Source organism: Thamnophis elegans, chromosome 14 (assembly GCF_009769535.1).
Source record: "Thamnophis elegans isolate rThaEle1 chromosome 14, rThaEle1.pri, whole genome shotgun sequence".
Classification (NCBI taxonomy): Eukaryota; Metazoa; Chordata; class Lepidosauria; order Squamata; family Colubridae; genus Thamnophis; species Thamnophis elegans.
The window spans coordinates 7,680,839-7,704,806 of record NC_045554.1 but is presented as its reverse complement, the minus strand read 5'-3'; the positions used below and the strand labels follow the sequence as shown (position 1 = coordinate 7,704,806).

At 41.0% G+C, this 23,968-nt stretch overlaps 1 protein-coding gene across 1 annotated transcript; it reads left to right on the top strand.

Annotated features, from left to right (window-relative positions):
* The first annotated feature begins 1,060 nt into the window (after window positions 1-1,060).
* Window positions 1,061-23,213, top strand: LOC116517839 (transmembrane channel-like protein 5). Its single transcript, XM_032231012.1, has 13 exons — window positions 1,061-1,292; window positions 8,554-8,722; window positions 10,190-10,374; window positions 11,697-11,804; window positions 13,094-13,198; window positions 14,435-14,534; window positions 15,463-15,553; window positions 15,658-15,714; window positions 15,830-15,907; window positions 17,556-17,707; window positions 20,268-20,412; window positions 21,620-21,775; window positions 23,091-23,213. Exons 2-13 carry the CDS (start codon window positions 8,640-8,642, stop codon window positions 23,211-23,213), a joined length of 1,383 nt encoding a protein of 460 aa, XP_032086903.1. The 5' UTR covers window positions 1,061-1,292; window positions 8,554-8,639.
* Window positions 23,214-23,968: the final 755 nt, after the last annotated feature.

The window sequence follows — 23,968 nt, the reverse complement described above, 5'->3', positions numbered from 1 at the left end:
GCTGAGGAAGCCTGATCTGCCGTTAAGGCAGAGTTTACTAGCCATTGGCTTTGCAGACACTGGAAGTATGGCTTCCAAGATCCTTTACATCAGATAAGGTATCCAGGATTGTCCAGAGTTTCAGATGGAAGTTCCCCAAGCTGTCATCCTCTTGAATTGGTACCTAGAAAAATGGAAGTTGTTGTATGGCTATGTAATTGTCTTCTCCAGGTTTAACCCAGGCTTGTATCATCCATTGCACTAGGCAAAATGTGGGTTGTTTGTGGTGACCTCAATAAACTAGGGTTATAAACTAGGGAGACAGGATTAGGGCATCTTAGAGACTTACTGATTTATGATAAGGTTTTATCATAGGAAAATCAGGCGTTCACTGAATGGCAAGATTTTTCTGTTCTGAACTGGACAAACACATCCAGCTTCTACTTTTGCTAGAAACCTAATTACCAACAATATATACACCTTGTCAGCTTCCTGTGACAATACGGGCAATTGAAATGCCATGAGTCATACAAAAAGTATTTTTGGTGATACATTCTGCCTGGATGTGGGGGGAAAAAAGAAAACAAACATTGTCTATTTGATTTATCTGTCGCTTTTCTGGTAATTCAGGCTTTCTTTAAAATTTGCAACTTCCTTTGGACTTAATAGGGTGAAGACGAAAGCTTTCTAGTGAAAGACCCTCTTATTGGCCTATTGGCCTCTCCTTATGTACCCATTTAAGTGAAAGGCTGAAAGTAACAAGTGGCAGAACATGTTGACAACAATAATAATGCTGTCTTCTCTAACTGCAATAGTAAAGCCATGTAGAAAAACATCCAAAGTGAATTGAAATAGGTAAAATCCCAAAGGAGCAATTATAGAAGTAGAAACAGTATGGTGACGCAATCAAAACCAGCCCAAGGCAATCTGATCAGAAGAATCTACTTCATTTGATCTCAGGTTGGCTGCCTAAGATTGGTTGCAGCAAGGTGAGTTAATTCCCTCCCCCCCCCTCCTGCACACACCTGTCTGTAAAGTGAAAGTGAGTGCACCCTGCAGGACGAAGATTGAATTTCTGGCACTTTGGGTGAGTTGGCAGCTGCACTTCAGCTACTGGCATTTCTTCCAGCACCTTTGAAACAATACGTTACGGATCTATCGTCTTCCTTTTCTTTCTCTCTCCCCCACACACCCCCAGGATCGTGTGCCAACTTTTCCAAGAAAAGGGAGAACTGCAAAGATGGCATGATCTGAACAAATGTTGCCGGTGGTGCCAGCCAAGAAAACTTACATTTATACTGATCCAGTGAGGGGTAAGTAACCTTAAGACTTCCTATCAGGATAGAATAACTGAATAACAGAGTTGGAAGGGACCTTGGAGGTCTTCTAATCTGATCCTGCTCAAGCAGGAAACCCTCTCCCATTTCAGACAAACAGTTGTCCAGTCTCTTCTTAAAAACCTCCAATGTTGGAGCACCTACAACTTCTGGAGGGAAGCTGTCTCACTGATTAATTGTTCTCATTGTCAGGGAATTTCCCCTTAATTCTAGGTTGCTTCTCTCCTTGATTAGTTTCTGCCCATTGCTTCTTGTTCTGCCTTCAGGTACTTTGGGGAATAGGTGGACCCCTTTTTCTATGTGGCAGCCCTTCAAATAATGTGCTATCATGTCACCCCTAATCCTTTCCAACACTGTTGTTTTCAAAAGGGACATTATTTTCTCTTCTGGTAATTCCTTGCTTTTCCAAATCCAGAGATCAAAATTACTTTTCCTTGCAGGGTTATTGTTTTCTGCATTTTTTTCATTCCATTCCTCCACTTCTAAGATATCCCATATTGTATATAAAATTGGTTTTTCCCCCTTACCCTGAAGGGAGAATATTTTCTCTTCTTCCTCACCTGAGAACTTATTTCATTTCTTAACATTTATCTCCCATCACTTCTCTAAACAGTTCTAACTGGCATTTATGCTTAATCCCTTTGTGTCGTTTTCTCTGTTCAACAGTGTTGCCAAGTAGGTTAAGCTGTGAGAATTTCTGATTGTGTACAATTTGTGTAAAGCCACTTAACTTACTTTAATGTACCAACCTAGACACTGATTGCAAATCATTGCTTTAGCATGAGCTAAAGTACATCCTATATTAACTGTTACAATTTATTCAGTGAACGATGGTTAAAACAAGCCAGTCAATAAATACCCCAAAACAATTCTGAAAATCTTAATTTCCAAGTCCAATTCTTAAAACCATATGCAATCTAAATCGTGCAAACTGTTCTTGTGCTCACTTTATGAAGGATCCGCAAAACTCAGTTGTTCAAACTATAGGTATGCCTGTGATCCGCTGAAGTGTTGATCTTTTAAAGTTAGAATCTTTCTTTTAAAAAGATTTTTGAAGCTTTTCTTTTGTTCTCTGTTGTAATTGCATACTGATTTTTCAAGGAACTTGCAAGGGTTTCGCTCATAAGGAAGTAAATGCAATTTATTGGACCGGGGAAGACTGGGGAAAAAGAGATCTGACCAGTTGGATTAATGATTATTAGTGCCAAAAGATTTGCTAAAGTTCTTTAAAAATGTAAGGTAGTCTTTTTGATAATTTCTGCCCGTAATTCCTGACTATCTCATTGGTGGACAAGCCAATAGTGGGTTGAATTTTTTTTTCCTATTAAGACTGCAGTACAGGATTTACATTTTCCCTGTGTATTTGAGTAACTTTAAACAACAAGAAAGGGACACAGTGGCTCAGTGGCTAAGACACTGAGTTTGTTGATTGAAAGGTCGGCAGTTTGGCGGTTCGAATCCCTAGCACTGCGTAATGGAATGAGCTCCTGTTATTACTTGTCCCAGCTTCTGCCAATCTAGCAATTCGAAAGCATGTAAAAATGCAAGTAGAAAAATAGAGACCACCTTTGGTGGGAAGGTAACAGCATTCTGTGCCCCTTTGGCGTTTAAGTCATGCCAGCCACATGACCACAGAGACTTCTTCGGACAGCACTGGCTCTTTGGCTTTGAAACGGAGATGAGCACCGCCCCCTAGAGTCAGGAACGACTAGTATGCATGTGCGAGGAGAACCTTAACCTTACCTAAACAGAAAGAACATCCATTCATTTCCTCCTGGTGTTCTCGTATGTAAACTCCTATTAAATACAAACAAAATTCTAAGGGTTTTATATGCTGAGCGGTAACCCTATCAACATTGTTTGTTTTATCTTACTAACCTCTCAAAAACACAAACGGCTTTATCAATTATTTGCACTCTTTACATATCAGGTGGGGCTCCTAAATAAATAGCTTGGTCTTAATTCCCATAGAAATGGAGGGAATGTAAATGCACTTAACTATTCAAGTCCATATTTGTGTGATTTCAAGTGATCTCCATTGAGTTTAGTTCATGGGTATCCAACCTTTCAGCTTGTTTGGCAGCATTTAGTGAAGACAAAGTGTGTTGCATGGCATATAACTATATATAGTACAGTTAATGCCTATAGTATAATCCCATAATAAAGTTAAAAGTTTATGATCTGCTGGGGCCGCATTCCTAGCTAACCAAGGCCATGACTTGGACCCATTTGGTTTACAACACAGGAGCACACCTGTGTTTCTTACCTGTACCCATTACAGGATCATTATTGATATACATCAGGCATCGGGGGAAACATTTATTTCTTTCGTTTTGACTGAGTTTGCACATAGCAGTGTGCAATCAATGATTTGTTAAGTTTGCACATAGCAGTGTGCAATCAATGATTTGTTAAGGTAATCCTTAACTTATGACCGCAATTTAGCCCAGTATTCTGGTCATATGTCATTCTGGTTAAGTAGGTTATTATGTGACCACACCTGTTTTTATTACCTTTTTGGCAGCGGGCAATAAGCTAATCCATTGTCTGCAATTAGTGGGTTTTTTTTTAACCAGAAATTGCAAGGCTGGTTTCCAGGAAAAAAAATATATTATTATTTTGTTATTATTTGTGGTCATGTGACTGTAAGATGTTGCATATGGTGGTAAATGCACTGCGCTCTACATGGGGCAGCCCTTGAAGAGTATTCGGAGACTTCAACTTGTCCAGAACGCAGCCGCGCGGGAGATTGTGGGTGCACCTCGGTACACCCACGTTACACCTATCCTCCGCGAGCTGCACTGGTTACCGATCAGTCTCCGGATACGCTTCAAGGTGCTAGTCGTAACTTATAAAGCCCTTCATGGTATTGGATCTGGGTACTTGAGAGACCGCCTGCTGCCAATTACCTCCCACAGACCCATTAGATCTCACAGGGTTGGCCTCCTCCGGGTGCCATCTACCAGCCAATACCATCTGGCTATTACCCGGGGGAGGGCCTTCTCTGTGGCAGCTCCGGCCCTCTGGAATGAACTCCCCGCAGGGATTCGGACCCTCACCTCTCTCCAGGCCTTCCGAAAAGCCGTCAAAACCTGGCTTTGCCGGTAGGCCTGGGGGTGATGAGTTCCCTCCCCTCTCGACATGTATGGTTGTGCGACTGTTGTTTACTTTTATTATTTGTATTTTGTTTTTTATGTTCCCCTTTTTCCCACTTGAATTGTTCGCCGCCCTGAGTCCTCCCGGAGAAGGGCGGCATACAAATAATAAAATTCTATTCTATTCTATTCTAATGTTGGCTGGTTGCCAAGCATCCCAAATGCAATCACATGACTATGGGGGAGCTGGCAGTTAAAACTTTGAATCTGGGTTTATCCAACATTCTTCCTTCCTTCCTTCCTTCCTCTTCTTCCCTTTTTCCTTTCTCATTTATCTCCTTTCCTCTCTCCCTCCTTCCCTTCCCTCATCCATTTCCTTCCTTCCTTCTCTCCTTCCCTCCCTACCTCCCTCTCGCTCTCATTCTGGATGTATGGATGGATAAATATGCAACTCATTTGAAACCATACAACCCAAATTTACTAATCAGTGGGAAGTAAGTTACAGTTTACTTCCTCTTGAAATGGCGTCAGCCTTTTACAGCTTTTTGCACAAATAGCTTTTTTTTTGGGGGGGGGGAAATACTGGGCAATAAAAGTGTACTCTATAAACTTGATGTGATGGCGATCGAACCAGTTTGTGTGTTGTTGTTTTTTTTAAAGACTCTTTGGATTTCTTTCTCTTGAATTGTAAATGAGTTTGTAAATAGGTTTTGTGAAAGCGATACGTCTCATTAAATTATAAAGTGGAACTGGTACCAGAGCCAGATCAGTTTTACCTTTCCAGCTCTCGGTCATCTGAGAAGTGTTTGCAAAGATAAAATAAATTAACTTCAGTGAATGGTGGAGGTTATAAACGCTTTTTAAAATATTCGGGTACGATTCCTATGATACGATAACATTTCAATTCAATTGGGCTAGAATTTTAAAAATTATGCAAGTTTTCTTCAAACTTCTGAAACAATTTTTCTTCCTTTTCAACCTGGATAGAATTTCAGAGCAGTTCAAAATAGTCTATGAAAAGATGATCCAATTGAATAGAAGATCTGATTGAAAGGCTCAATCTAAACAAGATCTCTAACCCGCTCTCCCCCAAATGGATAAAGACACCGTGTGTAAGTTGGACAGCCGTATAAACTTGTTTAATAAATAACATAAATAATTACAGTTCTCCGGGAAGGCCAAGAAATAATATTTGTAAAAAGCCCCAAAGCTTGGTGAAACAAAGAAAAATATCAGATGCAGTCTCTAAACTTTATTTTAATATGGTTTGTTAAATAAACCAGAGTGATGGCGGCTTCCAATAAAACATAAAATAGTACTCATTGCATTAAACCAGTGGTGGGTTTTCAATTTTTTTACTACCGGTTTGGGCGTGTCCGCGCTCATGCACGATGCTTCTGCCCATGCGCAAAAGCATCTGGGCGCATGGGAGGAGCCTCCCACCACCGCTACTACTGATTCACCCTATCTGGGCTGAACCGGGAGCAACCAATCTCTGCATTAAACTCCAATAAATTTACATCATATAAATTTAACAGTAAATAAATAAAATGCAGTAATAAAAATAACACTGAACTAACAAGGAAGCAAAGAGGAACTAGAATGCAGAGGTCAAGAGGAAGAAACATTAGAAGACAGCGGAAGAAGCAGGAGAGAAGAAGAGACGCAAGAAAGAGAGAGAGCAGAGAAGGAAGGCGCGAGAGGGAAAAGTCAGATACAAACTAGAAGTAAAAGAAACAATCTCAACTAAAGATGGATCAAGAAATAACAATTATGTTGATAAACTTGAATGGACTGAACACACTAAAAAAAAAAAAGAGCCCAGATGTTTAATATTCCTAAGAAATTGAAAGTAGACCAGATATGGGTTAATTGGTATAGATGGATGGAGCAAAGAAATAAAAAGCAATGAAAGAATAGAACAACTCTCAAAAATAATAATTATGAGTAAAACAAGGGGGTCATGATTGGTGAAATCAAATCAGGATGATAGCTGGCATATAGACTGTAGAATGATAGAGAAAAAAGGAAATGATATGGAAAAAAAATGGACTTTTTGGAAATAACACCCTCAAGAAAACATAAACCGGATTTGAAAGAGACACCTATAACAATAGAAAAAGAAAGGAAGGGAAGAAGGAAGGAAAGGAGGGGAGGAAGGAAGAAGGGAATGGAGGGACGAAGGAAAGGAAAGAAGTGGAGGGTGGAAGAGAGAGAGAGAAGGAGCGATAGTAGGAGAGGAAGAAGAAATCTGGAGGAGAGGTAGGGGAAGAAGTAAGGAGAGGTGGGTGGAAGGGAGAGAAAGAGAAGGAGAGGAGGGAGGAAGAGAAAAAGAGAAGGAGAGAGGGTAGGAAGGAGAAGAAAGCGGGGAGAAGTAGGGGAGAAGTAAGGGAGGGAAGAAGGGGAAGGAGAGGAGGAAGGAAGGAAGTAGAGAAGGAAGGGAGGGAGAAAAGAAAAGAAAGAGAAAATAAGGTGGTGTCATAGCAGGTGTGAAGGATGGTAAACTACATTCCAAATTATACCTTATATCCTTTTAAATGGAATAATAATAATATAAGAATGGCAAAGAAAAAGAATAACTATGTGAATGTATACCTAGAACTGTATGTAAGAGAATAAATGACAGTAAAAATATAAAACACAATATAGGTAAATAATACTTGATCATAAGTAGCTAAGTATAAATAAATAAAGAAATGTATATAAAAATGGATAATGAGATTATGAACGCAAGATAGAAATGTATAGAAGGGAAAACACTAACTGCAAAGAAACCGATTCGGAACTGCGGTATGATATACGATGGAACTTATTGTTCCTATGTTGTTTTTAAGTTATGTGGTTATTTTTGTTAATGTGCTTATGTGTTCTGTTGATATGTTTATGTGTATAAAATAAAAATTTAAAAAAATAATAATAACACCGAACTGTGGAAGAGGAGCAGGAAAAAAAATCACAGTTGTTTCTCTGTGATGGGACAAACGTAGTTGTAATTAATTGAGAAGTACCTTGAAACCAGATCAAAGTTGAGATTTTATTTAGCTCAGCATAATAAATTCTGTTTTACAACTGCCAGCTATTTCTGGATGGGTATCTCTGATATGCTCTTTATGTAGCTGACATTAGCATTTTTTCCAACATGCAAATAATAACTGACCTTCGTCTCTTAATGCCAGGGTGAAAATCTAAGGCCTTTGCATTTTCCTGAGTTTATTGAACAAACACAGTGATTCTCTGAATTTTTCAGAGAATTTTGTGATACTTGAGCGGCACAGAGACGTCATTGGAGGTGATTTGTTTCTGGATAAATGGAAGCACATGACTTGGTGGGAATAATAAAACATCCTTACAAAACAAGATTACAGGATGTGATTGGGAGATAAACATGTAGACAAGAGACCTGTGATACTGATATGTTACGGGGCATATACCCACAAACGGCATCTCTGAGGAAAAGGAGGAAGTGGCAGTGTAATAATTGATGTAATACTGTAATAAATTATCTAGTATTTATACTGTCAGATGAATTTTCTTGTGCAGTGCAAGATACTCGACTCTTTACAGAAATACACATAGAATTTCTCTGTAACTGTGTCTGTTGTAATCTGTTTCTTGATTATAAATTGTTGTTTTGGAAAGGAAGGAAGGAAGGGAAGGAAGGGGAAGGAGGGAAGGAAAAAGAAGGGAAACAGGGAGAAAAGAAGGAAGGAAGGACAAAAAAGAAAGAAAGAAAAGAAAGAAATGGCAGACTATCGCTTCCCCAATCATTTGCTAGTCATAAAGTATTTATTCTCTGTCTCTTTGACAGATACACACACAAATACATACACACACACACACACACACACACAGCCTGCTGCAGAGCCCTGAACTTCTGCATCAAGTAATATTGTTAGGTTTGTGTCTGTCCTTAGATAAAACTACTAGGATTTTTGGTGTAAAGAGGACAGAACTGATGAGAAAAAGTACCGTTTCAACATGAATTATGTAAAGCCGTCTCTTTCCTTAATTCACTAGAATTCAGTAGATACCCAAATAGCTACTTTTGCCAAGTAGCTGAAAAATAGATGTCTTCTTGAAGAACTTTCTAATACCCTCTGTAACATCCATAGCATCTGTGGTGTTCATTTCTTTTAAAATAGGTTCGAGATGAGATTGGCAGGACCGAGGCGATCTAAATAAAATTTCCGGGGGCTCTTTCCTGTAAAGGCCAGGATCTGGATCCATCATGTCTTTTCCTTACAATGATATCATTGAAAATCCTGACTATCCCGACTACCACAATTTCGAAACGTTGGAAATCGACAAGTTGTAAGTTTGCCATCATCATACAGTACGTGCTTAGAAAGAAATCTGGATAGAGATAGAGTTTTTTTTTAACCCATTAAATGGCTCGTGCGATCTGCTGTCGACAGGGCGGGTGGGTGGGGAGTGATTTAGTTATGATTTTATGATTATATTAATTTATTTGATTTTTAAAATTAGTTTAAAATTAGTTTTATTGTTTGAAAGGTGGTTTTTATATTCCATAAGCCGCCTTGAGTCACCATGGGCCATGGACTGTTGTGGCATCCTCATGGTCATGTGTTCAAAATTCAGATGCTTGGCAACTGACTCATCTTTATGACAGTTGCAGTGTCCCTTTTGTGACTTTCTGACGAGCAAAGTCAGTGGGAAAACCGAATTCACTTAACAACCATGTTACTAACTTAAACAAGTGCAGTCATTCACTTAACAACCATGGCAAGAAAGGCTGTAAAGTGGAGCAAACCACAGAAAGTTTGGACAACAATGATAACAATGAATATATGTATACTTGATAGAGGATTGGTGATATAATGTATAACTCTAAGTATATATTATAAAGATATCTTGTTGATAAATAATTTTAATAAGGAAGTAATTAAAAAGTGGTATATATATGAAGTGACTATTTGGAATACCTTGTTGAAAAATGAAGGAATAACATCTTTGTTTGAATGTATGATGTACAAGGACAATAATGAACATAAGCATACTCGATAGTAGATTGGTGGGATTATATATAATTGAAAACAGTGATATACAAATATAAATGGTTGGTAAATCTTTTTATATTGGGATATGTGATTATATAAAGGTATATTGTTATTAAACAGACAATCAAGAATGCAAGGGAATTAGGTTTGTTGAAAAGAAAGAAATATTAATTGTAATTGAATAGCAATAGCAATAGCAGACTTATATACCGCTTCATAGGGCTTTCAGCCCTCTCTAAGCAGTTTACACAGTCAGTCTCTTGCCCCCAACAATCCGGGTCCTCATTTTACCCACCTCGGAAGGATGGAAGGCTGAGTCAACCCCGAGCCAGTGAGATTTGAACAGCCGAACTGCAGAACTGCAGTCAGCTGAAGTAGCCTGCAGTGCTGCATTTAACCACTGCGCCACCTTGGCTCTATAATATATATATATTATATATGTTGAACAATGAAAATGAGGTATCTAGTTATATTAGACGGAAAATCTGTGATTGTAAATGTAATTGAGAATATGGATGCAAAAACATTTGTAACCAAACGACATGCTGTATATAATGGATGAGAATTTTTTTTATGTTGGTTTTTTATGTTTAAAAAAAATGGAAAAAAAAAAGAAAGTTTGGACACGATTGTGGTCGTAAGGCGAAGACTACCTGTCATTCTACCAGGATTCGGTGGCATCGAGAGGCGAATTTGAAAGCGGTGCCTTTATGAAGTTTGGATAATTATTAACGTCTCTCCCTTTCGGTTTGCTCTGCAGAAGACCTTCTCAAAGGAGAACTCACAATTCAGCCAATCCTTACGCCCCCCTTGGGGATGACAACAAGGAAGGAGAACCAGTTCTAATACCTCTGGAGTTAGTGCAGAGTCAAGATGGGGCCGGATATCCACCAAGAGATTATGGGTTTGACTTGCCCCGTACAAGGCCACATGAAAAGGCATATGGTATGCAGCTCCAGTGAATGCATAGATAACAAGGCAGATGACTCCGAGGTGTCTACAGTATAGCAATACCTTTATATCTGTATTGGCTAAGTAGTCCTTGACTTAATAGCCCTTCATTTCATGACTGTTTGAATCAGTGGTGGGTTTCAAAAATTTTTAGAACCTCTTCTGTAGGTGTGGCCTGCTTTGTGGGAGTGGCTTGCCGGCCATGTGACCGGGTGGGAGTGGCTTGCCAGCCATGTGACTGGGTAGCGTGGCCAACTTGTAAAATGTGGTGAAACTCACTTAACAACGCTCTTGCTTAGCAACCAAAATGTTGGCTCAGAAACTCTGGCCTTTGAAGCCCGCAAGTCTTAAAGCTGTCAAGTTACAAGACCCTTGCACCCCTAACCCTTAAAAAACAAACCCAGGGGTGTTCAAACTTGACAGTTTTATGACTTGTGGACTTCAACTCCCAGAATTCCTCCTCTCGCTCTTCATCTTGATAACGTGTGGATGGGGGTGGGGGAGGTAGCTTGAACTGATTCTAAATGGCACTGTAGATTTGTGGAACCTCTTCTATATAAGAGGTTAGAACTGGCAGGAACCCATCCCTGGTTTGAATGTACGATGGCATTGAAACAGCTGCAAAAGCTGACTTGGTCAGTCTTCTCTAGCCAGCTTTGAAATAGTCCTCATGCCAAAATGCCTGAGAACATGCAATTTTTAAAATTTCTTTAATGTTGGGCGCAATTATTTGATTTGCTGCTAAGTATGCTTGAGGGACGCGGTGGCTCAGTGGTTAAGATGCTGAGCTTGTCATTCAGAAAGGTCAGCAGTTCGGCGGTTCGAATCCCTAGAGCCACGTAACAGAGTGAGCTCCCGTTACTTGTCCCAGCTTCTGCCAACCTCGCGATTCAAAAGCCCGTAAAAATGCAAGTAGAAAAATAGGAACCACCTTTGGTGGGAAGGGAACAGCGTTCCATGCGCCTTCGGCGTTTAGTCATGCTGACGTGACCACGGAGACGTCTTCGGACAGCGCTGGCTCTTTGGCTTAGAAACGGAGATGAGCACCGCCCCCTAGAGTCAGGAACGACTAGCACATATGTGCAAGGGGAACCTTTTTACCTTGACCTTTACCAGCTGTGTCATTTTTTGGGTATTGAACTTGCAGCCATTGTGGCTTGCAAACTATAGCTTATGATTTAGCCTAGCCCATTGTAGCTTAGTCAGTCAATCACGGAATAAGAAACGCAGGTCAAGAAGATATATGCTTCCAGTTTATATGCGATACAAGAGGAGTAAATAGTTCATTCCATATTTGTCTTTTTTGCCTTCATCAGTTAATCCTTCCTTTGAATATGAACCAGAATCTGAAGGGATATTACCTACCACCACCCATGCTTTCAATATTCAGGATGCAGACAGTTATTCAGATGCATCAGAGAAAGGTAAGATTTAAGGCAATTCATGTACCGGCTGTCATGTAGTTTAGTTTAGTTATAGTTTATTGGATTTGTAGGCCGCCCACTCCCGGAGGACTCCGGGCGGCTTACAATAAAAAAGCTGGGGGGGGGGGGGATAAATAAGACAAAACAACAATTTAAAATACAACAACATACACAATTAAAATGGGGCTGGATACTTCAACAGCCCTAGGCCTGCCGGAGCAGCCAGGACTTAGTAGCTTTACGGAAGGCTGGGAGGGTAGTAAGGGTCCGGATCTCAACGGGGAGGTCGTTCCAGAGGGCCGGAGCTGCAACAGAGAAGGCCCTCTAGAACGACATGTACAGAACTGACTCGGCAATTCTAGGCCAGAAAGGCATGCATTTCTGCTTTCTTTTTTTTTCAGTTTAGTTTACTGTATTGTCATTGCACCTCGTACAACGAAATTCAATGCCATCTTCAGTGTATATTATAACTATAAAAATAAAACACAAACACACCTCCTTCCCATTCTATACAATGGAATTGAAAACCCCTGATATTGCATTAATAGTGCACTGTACAGTAGACTTCAATATAGTTACTGGTAGACAAGAATAGAAGCCCTTATTCAGCCTATTTGCCCTTGTTTTTATTGTCCTGTACCGTCTGCCAGATGGTAATAGTTCAAAAAAAAAGGGAGCCCAGGATGAGATGGATCCTTAAGAACGTTTTGAACTTTCTCGTTTGGTTACAAGTGTTTTTGCATCCATATTCTCAATTACATACACAATCACAGATTTTCCATCTAACGTAACTAAATACCTCACTTTCATTGTACAACATATATTCAATTACGATTAATATTTCTTTCTTTTCAATAAACCTAATCCCCTTACATTCTTGATTGTCTGTTTAATAACGATATACCTTTATATAATCACTTATCCCATTCTGAATATTTTTACACTATAAAATTAACCAAACGACATGCTGTATGTAATGGATGAGAATTTTTTTATGTTGTTTTTTTATGTTTAAAAATAAAAAAAAATTGCAAAAAAAAAAGAACGTTTTGAACCTTTTCAACGCAGCGGGAACTATAAAGCTCTTCCAAAGAGGGGAGTGGGCAACCAGCGAATGCTGGCTGGGGAATTCTGGGAGTTGAAGTCCAGACATCTTCAAGTTGCCAAAGTTGAGAAACACTGCTCTATGGTGCAGCGGTAGAAGGTCACCAGCAGTTTTTTATGCATGTATTATTGTGCAGTTAATTGCAAATTCATTGAAACTTGCTATGGTGAATTCTTTTCTATAGTAAATATTATCCAGAGGCGTGGCAGGCGACACAATTATGAAACTTTTGCAAGGACCAGCTCGCTTCGTTTAGACCCAGAATATATAGAAGCAAAGAGGAAAGAAGGTGAGTTATTTATTTATTTGTTTTAATTCTGCTCTCTTCGGTATTCATCACAAATTTTAAAATCTCATCAGGAACCCCGATTATTGTTGTTATAATCATTGACTATAGGGATACAAAAGATTCTTATTGTTGTAGGCTACCGGTTGTTGCCACTTTCCAAGTTGTTGGGTCAACACTCCCAAAGCTATGTTCTTTTTTGTACCCACATACAAATTAAATGGCTTATTTGAATTTGGTAAAGCTAAAACTGGAGCCCTTGTCAAAGCCATCTACAAATCTACATATCTACCAATGCCTGCTTTGTTCCTGTGCAATGCCACAGCCAATAGCTCAGTCTTCTCATGCATATGCGGGCATCCTTTCCCTTTTTCTCTGCCCTGTCCCTATTAATGAACACTTTCCTAGCTACTTCCAACAATTCTGCAGTATTTTCCCCTAAAGCGCCCTCTAGTTTCTGCAATGTTTTCCGTATTTATTGACTGTGCAATAAATCTGTCATTCAACATCCTCACATCCTCTGGAGCCAGGGGTGGGTTTCTCGCCCCGTTCCAACCGGTTCGGTTGGAACGGGGTCGGCGGCGTCCTCATGCACGCGCGCGGTGCACACGTGCGTACTAGCGTCTGTGCGATGCTCCAGCTGCTCCTGGACGATCGTGCAGGCGCTGTATGCGTCCTGCGCATGCGTGGAAGCGCAGAACTTGTCAAAACCGGGTAAGGACCGCGGGCGGGCGGGCGCACCCTTCGCCGTTCCCAAAAGTTACTTACTTCCGGGTTCGGCGACCAACCGGTTCGCAGGGACCGCCACGAACCGGTTGAAACCCACCCCTGTCTGGAGCCCTCAGGTCAACCTGCGTGTACAATTCATAAGCTTCAATCCACCATTGGTCAGTATGATTAAAGTAAGCAGCAAAACCTTTCAACATACATATTTACAGTCAAGCCAGCAGATAGAGGTGCAGACTTCCTTCTAACCCGTGTCAACCCATGTTTTAAAAGCAGACTTTGCAATTTCTATATATGAACAGTTAAAGCTTAATATCATGAAACCTTAGTTTGGTTCAGGCTTGAGGCCTACCTTGGTTCAGCCTGCCACCTCATTATTTGCTTTGGTGAGGTTGCATTGCCTCTTACCTACGGGATTGGCTCACTCAAAGCAACTTACCTGAAATCAGGGAATAATGACAGTTTTATGGGATGCATGCTCTCCTGACTTTATTGCCATCTTTATTTTTGCAGAAGAAAAATTAATCAGCGATATGTCAAGCATGTCCACGCATCAAAGAATCAAAGCAATCCAGAAGATTCCCAAATCCATGAAAGAAAAACGTGAGATTAGGTAGCAGGCACATATTTGTATCCTGAGGGTACTTAAGTTAATGTACAAGGATTAAAAATGCACCCTTTCAAATGTAAATGTTTCACCTCCTTCTTTTTCTTCTTCTTCTCTGCATCTAGGAAAAATGTATATAAACATCTGTGTACTTGCATTCAGACGTTATACATATCTAGCAAGTATTTGCATATAGACATTTCTATTAGACATAGAAAAAGATCGTTTAATTGAAATGCTGGAAAATCTTTTTTATACTGTTTTTGGCTCTCACTTTAATTTTCTCTCTGGATTTATGTAGAACTGTTTTGTCTTTGTTTCGTCAACTGCTCTATAGGTGGTTATAGGTACAAAATACCTAAATATTCTGTAGTTAGATGACAAAGAGTTTTAAATGTTTAAGCAAGCACGTTGTGCGCATGGTTTCATTTTGCTAATGGAAGTCAGTCTTACTTGAAAGGAGGAAAATTAGTGGTGGGATTCAAACAATTTAACTCACTTCGATGGGCGCTTCGCCTTAGCTGTTTCAATGTAATAAGGGTTAACCGGAGAGGCAGTTTCTGTAAGCAGGGCAATAAAGATGAGGCTAGAAACAACACCAGAATGTTTCCTCCCTGCCTTCCTTACAGGATTAGCCCTGTAGAGTGGGAAAAAACAAAAGATTTCTTCCAAATCCCAGTTCTCCGAACTGCTTAGAAAGTTAACAACCGGTTCTCCTGGATAGGTGTGAACCGGCTGAATCTCACCACTGAGGAGAATGAAATAGGGAAAAAGCTGCTTCAAAACACTCCTGGAGTTTTATACTTTTTAGTTATGCCACTGTACTAGTTTACCCATGCTAATTTAGAATTAGCTGAACAGATAGAATGAGTTTTAAAAGAGCTTGCTTCCATCCATCTGCCTTATGTTATTGTTGCTGTTTGATATCTGACAGGAACCGTGTTCTAACAGAAAGAAAAAAGAAGACGTACAACCAGGGGGCTCAACTTAACTGTTGCGCCCAATGCTTCTACAGCACAGCTTTGGTAAGGCGGGATGTTGTGGAAGAAGGACCACTTGTTGAGAGGAGGAAGACGAATGTATTTAGCCAAGTCTCCTGTTGGTTGTGATTTTGGCTTTCTTCTCCCAGTTCTTCCGGCAGCTAAAGAACGGTTTGGGTCGACTGCCTTCAGCTCTTCCAGTTTTGGCAGAAGGCACTCAAAGACATTGGCAGCCAATTCGGGACCAGCATCCATTCCTACTTTGTGTTCCTGACGTGGCTCCTCATGTTCAACGTTTTCCTCCTTCCTGGTCAACTTCAGTTTTCTCGCAATTCCTCAACTCATTGGGGCCCAACCGAATCACCTTTCCTTCACCAGTCTGGAATTTTGACCGGAGCTGTACGTAGGTTTATAAAATGAAAACAAAAATGAAGACAGAGCTGTTCTTTCTTTCCACTGTACCAGCCAGATGAATTTAATTGTGGTTTGTTGATTCAGCGAAGGGTGGCTGGGTTCACTTCACCTGCTAAGCCATCAATCGTGGCTTTTTACAGACTTCAGTGCTTAGCAATAAAGGAAAACATTTGTAGCTCAGGGTTGACTTGATGCTCTATGAGCTTGGTTGTTTTCTTGTAGATCAGGAGTGTCAAACTTGATTTCATTGAGGGCTGCATCAGAGTTGTGTTTGTCCTCAGGAGGCTGGGGTGGGCGTGGCTGGGGTGGGCGTGCCCAGCTCAACTTCACTCATGTCGGGGGCGCCTGTAGTGGCCAGAGTGATCTGCTAGCAAAAACGGGGCTTTTCGAGCTCCGTTTTTGGTTGCGACGGCCTCCTGCAACCCTCTGCCAGCTAAAACAGAGCTGCACGCAGCCCTCCCGCGCTCCTGTTTCGCTGGCAGAGGCACCACGGGCTGATCCTTCTCTGTTTTTTGGGGTGGCCCTGTGGGCCAGATCTAGCACCCCATGGGGCAGATCCAGCCTGCGGGCCTTGAGTTTGACACCCCTGTTGTAGACGTTTCATTGCCCATACTAGGTAACATCATCAGTGCTAGTCATCACTAGCAGTGACATTACCTTGTTTGGGTAATGGAACGGCTTAAAAAAAACAAACATTTCTCCGAGAGCAGCAAGGAGCCCTCCTCATTTCAGTGTTTGGATTCATACAACATGCTAAAACCCAGCAAGCAAACCTCTGCATGTTTTAGTAAGGTATGTGACTCTTAATTGCCTGTTAAAACAGTTAAAATAAATACCTGTTTAAAGGGAAGCATCCTAAAAAGAGCTTGCTTTTACCTCAAGGCAAAATGGGCATCAAATAAACCAAATAAGTAAGGTAAGTAAGTAAGTAAGTAAAGTAGTTAAAGTAAGTAAGTAAGTAAAGTAAGTAAAGTAAGTACAGTAGTAGCAAGTAAATAAGTAAGTAGTAAGTAAAGTGAGTAAGTAAAGTAAGTAAAGTGAGTAAGTAAGTAAGTAAGTAAGTAAAGTGAGTAAGTAAATAAAGTAAGTAAGTAAGTAAAGTGAGTAAGTAAGTAAAGTAAGTAAGTAAAGTAAGTAAGTAAAGTAAGTAAGTAAGTAAAGTGACTAAGTAAAGTAAGTAAAGTGACTAGTAAAGTGAGTAAGTAGTAAAGTGAGTAAGTAAAGTAAGTAAAGTGAGTAAGTAAGTAAAGTAAGTAAGTAAAGTGAGTAAGTAAGTAAAGTGAGTAAGTAAGTAAAGTGAGTAAGTAAGTAAGTAAGTAAAGTAAGTAAAGTAAGTAAGTAAGTAAAGTAAGTAAAGTGAGTAAGTAAAGTGAGTAAGTAAGTAAGTAAGTAAGTAAAGTGAGTAAGTAAATAAAGTAAGTAAGTAAGTAAAGTAAGTAGTAAAGTAAGTAAGTAAGTAAAGTGAGTAAGTAAGTAAGTAAGGTAAGTAAGTTACAAAATAAACCCAGTGTGAAACAGCCCATAAACCTTCTCTGCCTCTATGGAGAGGGAAGAGTATTAAAACAACTGATACTAACAATAAAATATTTGCTGACCTCTTGAATTCTGATACTACTTTCTCTTATTGTCCCAGGGTTATTTTACAAACACAGTACTCTACAGCGGCTTCTATACCAACAGTACAATAGCAAAAATTGAGAATGCCTCACCGTATTACATGCAACTGGCTTACATTTTCACAATTGGGATTTATTTTATCATCTGCTTTCTGAGCTTGATCTACAGGTACGTTGGTTAAGGTGTTGGGACTACAATAGGGGTGGGGGGAGTGGTCTTTAATAGTCTCTACTAGATCACCCATGACCCAATTGGGTCATCCTTTCAGAGAGATTCCTTTACCAAACTTCTCAGTCCTCTCCACAATGACACAGCTTCTAACCTACAACCTTCATTGGAATAGGTGGGGATAACGTTCAGAGATGGATCAGCCTTGGAAACATTACCATTTTGAAATAAATAGCAAGTCAAACATCAGCCTAGGAAATGTTGTACTATGATAGAAACTCTTTATGATAATGTTGATGGCCTAAAACGTTTTATCAAATTTTGCCGAATTTCAATTCCATAGGAATCTTGGATTTTGGACGCATTCTGTAAAGTAGCCCATTTGAGGTATCTAGTTCAAAAAGGATTAACCTATGATGCGGTGGCTCAGTGGCTAAGAAAACAGTTCAGTGGTTCAAATCCCTAGCGCCGCGTAACGGAGTGAGCCACTGTTACTTGTCCCACCTTCTGCCAACCTAGCAGTTTGAAAGCACGTAAAAAAATGCAAGTAGAAAAAATAGGAACCACCTTTGGTGGGAAGGGAACAGCGTTCTGTGCACTTTCGGCATTTAGTCATGCCGGCCACATGACCACGGAGACATCTTCGAACAGCGCTGGTTCTTCGGCTTTGAAGCAGAGATGAGCACCGCCCCCTAAAGTCAAGAACGACTAGCACATATGTGCAAGGGGAGCTTTATGATGCAGTATTTCATTCATTTAAAGGTTACAGACCCAAGAGTTTTAATACTTTAGTATCTTCGAATAATCTCTTTCTACTATTTTAAATAAACTCTCCTGAAATGGTTGCTGCTTTTTAAAAAAAAGAATGAAAAGCAAAAGGAACAGCCAGGGCAAATGAACTTCAATCACTGCGAAGCAATTGACTTATTTAAATAAATGTTCCTTTAATTCTCTTCCTGGTTTCATTTATTATGTTGCTTGTAATTGGACCTGGCCACACAGCCCCTCCCTAGCAGTTGCCTTGTAGAGAGAAAATGGGCCACAAGAATGCTGATTTACCACAAAGTGGTAAAATGCAGGCAAAGATCTATATAAAAACTAGAGTGCATTGACATAAACTGGGATAAGGCTAATCTCAAGGATTTATGCTTTCAGCTTAGTGGAACATTTTTCTTCTGTGTGTGCCTGTAACACCCATCCACACCCACACCCACACCCTTTTGAGATTAGCTGATTAATTTATCGGTTCCACCACAAAACCGCAGACGACAAAATCGTGGTCGACGAAAGCGCGTATGTGACGTTATCACAGCGCGACGAAAAAGATCGAAAAATGTAAAAATAAAGTGAAAACCTTACCCTAACCCCCCCAAACCTAACCCTAAACCTAACCCTAAACCTAACCCTTAACCTAACCTTAAACCTAACCCTTAACCTAACGAAAAACCTAACGCTAACCCTTAACCTAACGCTAAACGTAACGCTAACGCTGTAAACCTAACCCTAACCCTTAACCTAACCCTAACCCTAACCCTAACCCTTAACCTAACCCTTACCTTTATGTGAATCGGCTTGCTGTAATTTAATTTTTATTTCAATTTTTTGATCTTTTTCGTCGCGTTGTGATGACGTCACATACGCAATTTCGTCGACCGGGCTTTTGTGGAACGCGGTTTTGACGGGTCACGTAATTTATCAGGGCTTTTGCCAATTCTTCCAAATTCCATCAAATTGAAAAAAAGGATGAACAGTGGCACTCATCGTTAAACCGTTCCGGGAGGCATGATGAGTACCAAATAAATTTCTCCCACAAGGAATAATGTAGTGAGTCACAAGCAGGACGCAGTGGCTCAGTGGCTAAGACGTTGAGCTTGTTAGTCAGAAAGGTCGTCAGTTCGATGGTTCGAATCCCTAGCACTGCATAACAGAGTGCGCTCCCGTTAACTTGTCCCAGCTTCTGCCAACCTAGCAGTTCGAAATCACGTAAAAAATGCAAGTAGAAAAATAGGGACCACCTTTGGTGGGAAGGTAACAGCGCTCCGTGCGCCTTCAGCATTGAGTTGTGCTGGCCACATGACCACGGAGACGTCTTCGGACAGCGCTGGCTCTTCGGCTTTGAAACGGAGATGAGCACCATACCCTAAGTGGGGAACGACTAGCACACATGTGCGAGGGGAACCTTTGCCTTTACCTTATGAGTCACAAGACAATTGACACCGACAAGTTCTAGTTTTGTGCATTGAGTACTAAACAAAGTATGAGTACTGGGACAGAATGTTAGCATCAAAATGGATTGAGTACCAAATTTGATGAGTTTCAAAGCAGTGAGGACCAAGGTATCATGGTATGTATATATAAATTTTGGGGTCTTTACAGGGACTGTCTGCTGCCACCTGGCCAGAAGTTTGAAGACCAAATTATAAACCAGATTGAAATAATAGCATTCCAAATGACATTTATGCAATTTTTCCCCCATTGTGGATGTGCAAACGTTATCTAAAGATGCATGCCACCTCTTCTCTTTCTCCATCCCATTCTCCCTATGCCTTGGTCACTACAGCATGGCAAAATCCTTCCGTAACCACATCGTTATGCCTCAGATGCACGCGGGAAACGCTGCCAAGCTGCTTTGCATCTGGGACTTCAATGTGATGGATGAGAAAGCTGTGCAGATGAATCAGAAAAACATCCGCACGCAGATCAAGGTAAAGATGACAACAGTCGCATTGAAATGATTAATCCATCGAGAGGTCATTTTTTTTTCCTCAGGAGAGTTGACAGAGCAGAAACTAATTTCATTCTGTGGTCCATGGCTTTCTCACCATTCCTTGGGTCCCGTCCTTTGATCGTCTTCTTTTGAGAAGTAGAAAGGAGAAATATTTGATACATAAAATGATATTCATACACAATCCCCCCCTTTTACTAATACCCTTCAATTGTGCTAATTAAATCCTCTGAGCTTCGTTGTTTTCTCGCAGATATTTCATTACCCAGATTCTGATGATGTTAACCACTTTGGGTAATGAAATGTCTGCAAGAAAACAACCAACTCAGAACACCTCTGATTGCATAGTCCTCCCCCTCCTTTCTTCCACAAACCTTACTCCCTTCTAGCACTGACAATGTTAGGCAAGAAATGCCTGCAAGAAAACCACCAAGCTCAGAGACCACCAAGGAACCCCTCATTTCAGTCCTGAGCTACAAATATTCTCCTGTATTAATTCCCAATGTGGAATTTTTGAAACTTCACAGTAGCAATCGCCATAGCACTTTAGACTTAGATACCACTTCACAGCACTTTAGAGCACTTTCTAAGCGGTTTACAGAGTAAGCATAATGCCCCCCCCAACAATCCGGGTCCTCGTTTTACCAACCTCGGAAGGATGGAAGGGCTTTGCCCAATGCTGGAAACAAAATAATACCCCCCTCGGACGAATTAGTGATAAAAACACCTTTGGATTGTGCAGAGATGGACAAATTAACACTAAAATTAAAAGGTAAAGAAGAGTCGGGATATTATGAAATTTGGAACAATTGGTACAAATGACTGCAAAACAAGAATAACATTAATTAAGCCAAAAAAACTATATATAAATATATATAGAACTGTGTATAAAGGTGTGTAAATATAGAAATGAAATATTATATACATGTACAGGTATGATGACATAACAATGTTGATGTAATGACGGTAAGGTGTTGTAGAAGGGAAAAAATAATTTAAAAAATCTGCAAAAAAAAAGTGCTGAGTCAACCTTGAACCCCGTGAGGATCGAACTCCAGGCGGTGGGCAGAGTTAGTCTGCAGTACTGTGTCACCAGGGCTCTTAGGGCAGCGATCGAATGCGGAGCCAGAGCTGAATTCCTGCTTCCTGCTTCTAACTTCTCTACCCTCTCTTTTTTTTCGTCCTAGGAGACTCTTTCTGAAATGCACATTGAATCTCTGAAGCTGACCCCACAACAAAGGATTCAGCGCCTCTTGATTCATCTGGCCATGTGGTTCCTCGCGTTGGGCTTCGCGGTGGCTTCCTGCGCTGGCATTTACTTCTTTTCCCTCGTCAATTTAGAGGTCAGCTGCAATTCTTTGGCTCCCCCCCCCCCCCCCCGTTTCTTTGGCTTTTCCCCCCATACCTTTACTAAAGCGTGAATAAATGAATGCATACTGTTTCTGGGAATGGGTTTTAGACATGACTGTATATTCTTGACAGTGTGTTGATGGAGGGACTAAGATTGATAATAGGAGGATATATTTCTTCTCCACCCAACCTGGGTGTAGTCCATAAAGTCTCTCCAAACATTGCTACAGCTTGTCATTTTTAATGAAGCTGCATTGAAGGACGGGGCAACATTGAAAATCCCGGAAGAGTCATCACAGGGATGTAATTACCCATGTTTCCGTGAAAACAAGACAGGGTCTTATTCTCTTTGACCCCTGAAATAAGCGCTTGGCCTTATTTTTGGGGAGGTCTTATTAGTTTTGAGGTGCAGGAGGCGGCGAGCGTGGTTACCTCATGGCTGCTGCTGTGTTGCCATATTTTCGGGTACGGCTTATTTTCAGGGCAGGGTTTATTTAGCGCATGCGCTCAAAGCCCGATTGGGCTTATTATCCAGGGAGGTCCTATTTTCAGGAAACAGGGCAGTTAATTAGATGCAACCCTATTTACATTTATGAAATTAAAATTGAAATGAAGTCTAGATAGGGGAACCCATCCTGCCCTTGCTTCCAGTCGCAGGGGTCGCTGGTGCTTTCAACCTGTCCCTCCTTCATTTTCTAGTTGCTTTTTTGCCCTGATTCCAAGTATTGAGCTGAGAACCCGCTTTCCAAATTCAAGAGAGGTGGATGGACTGAGATACCACAATCACCAACCTTCTTAAAAGTCGGGAACTGTAAAATAAGTCTTGAGGTCCCTCCCAAAGTGGCTGGTTGGTGCAGGGCAGGATGTCCTTGACTCTCTGAGAAAGGAATGTTATTTTGACTATAATCTTCCATGATCCATAGAATCCCCCCCTCCCATTTTCCCACAGTAGAAAATGTGACAGGCCTGAAGGCCCAGTGTAAAAGATGGCTTCTGGGTCTGACAACATTGCCCATCACATGGTCCAATCAGGCACCATCCAAAGTGGAGATGCCTCCCAGGTTGCCTCATTGCAGCTGCACGGCAAGACGTCCTTGACTCTCTGAGAACGGAATGTTATTTTGACTCTGTCTCTCCCATACTCCATATAATCCCCACTTCCATTTTCCCACAGTAGAAATTATGGTAGGCCTGAAGGCCCAGTGTAGAAGATGGCTTCCAGGTCTGACACTCAAGCAAATTACTTTGAGCTCTTAACAAAAGGTTCTCTTCTCTTCTCTCTCTCTCTCTCTTTCGCTCTCTTTCAAGTTATTTCTGAGTGAGGAAAATACAAAGCTGCAGAATGAAGCTACCATGCTGATCTTGCCCATTGTGGTGAGCCTCCTTAACCACGTGGTGCCGTTCCTGTACTCCTTCTCCAGCTTAGTTTGAAAAGTTCACCTATCCCAGGCACCAGATCTACACTGCTATTATCAGTACATTGGGGTCCCTTTTTAATCCTCCTTTGAAGAAACCGCACCCTATCAGCCATTTAACTGTTATTGACTGTACAGGCAATCCTTCACCTCTGACCGTCGCTTAGCCTATCCCTTCCTCCAGTTTTTCCATCCATCCATCCATCTCTTTGGGTGTGAGTTGGCCTGAGAGAGAGCTGGCTCAAAGTCCTGTCCCCCTTCCGGGAGTTTCTGTGGCTGATAGGGGACTGGAACCTGGATGTTCTACATCCTAATGCACTCCCCTAGGCCACTGTAACAGGGGAGAGGGAAGGAAGCAGTTCTTTTTCCATGAACAGACGATTGCTTTCAAATCCCCAACTCCAAACCGTTCAGGACAGACTTCGAGGAGCAATTGTGGCATCCCAACGCTTCTGACCCTGAGAGCTGTTGCTTCCTCTTTGTAGGAATGTCCTCCTGAAAATATCGTCATTGGAATCCTCTGCGACTACTGGCTCCACGAGGTAGCTCTATCCAAAGTGGAGGTAGGTTGTGTTCCCCCCCCCCCAAAAAAAAAACATGTTTTGATACTGGTGCAAAAATTCCTTGTAAGCGATGCGAGGCCTTCTGTCACTCAAGCTCATCTCTGAATCCAGAGATTGTTGCCTAAGCCATGGGTTTAGATACCTAGGGTCCATTGAATCAGCCTGCATTGCTGTTTTTTTTTTTTACAATTGTTAGTTTGCAAAGTTA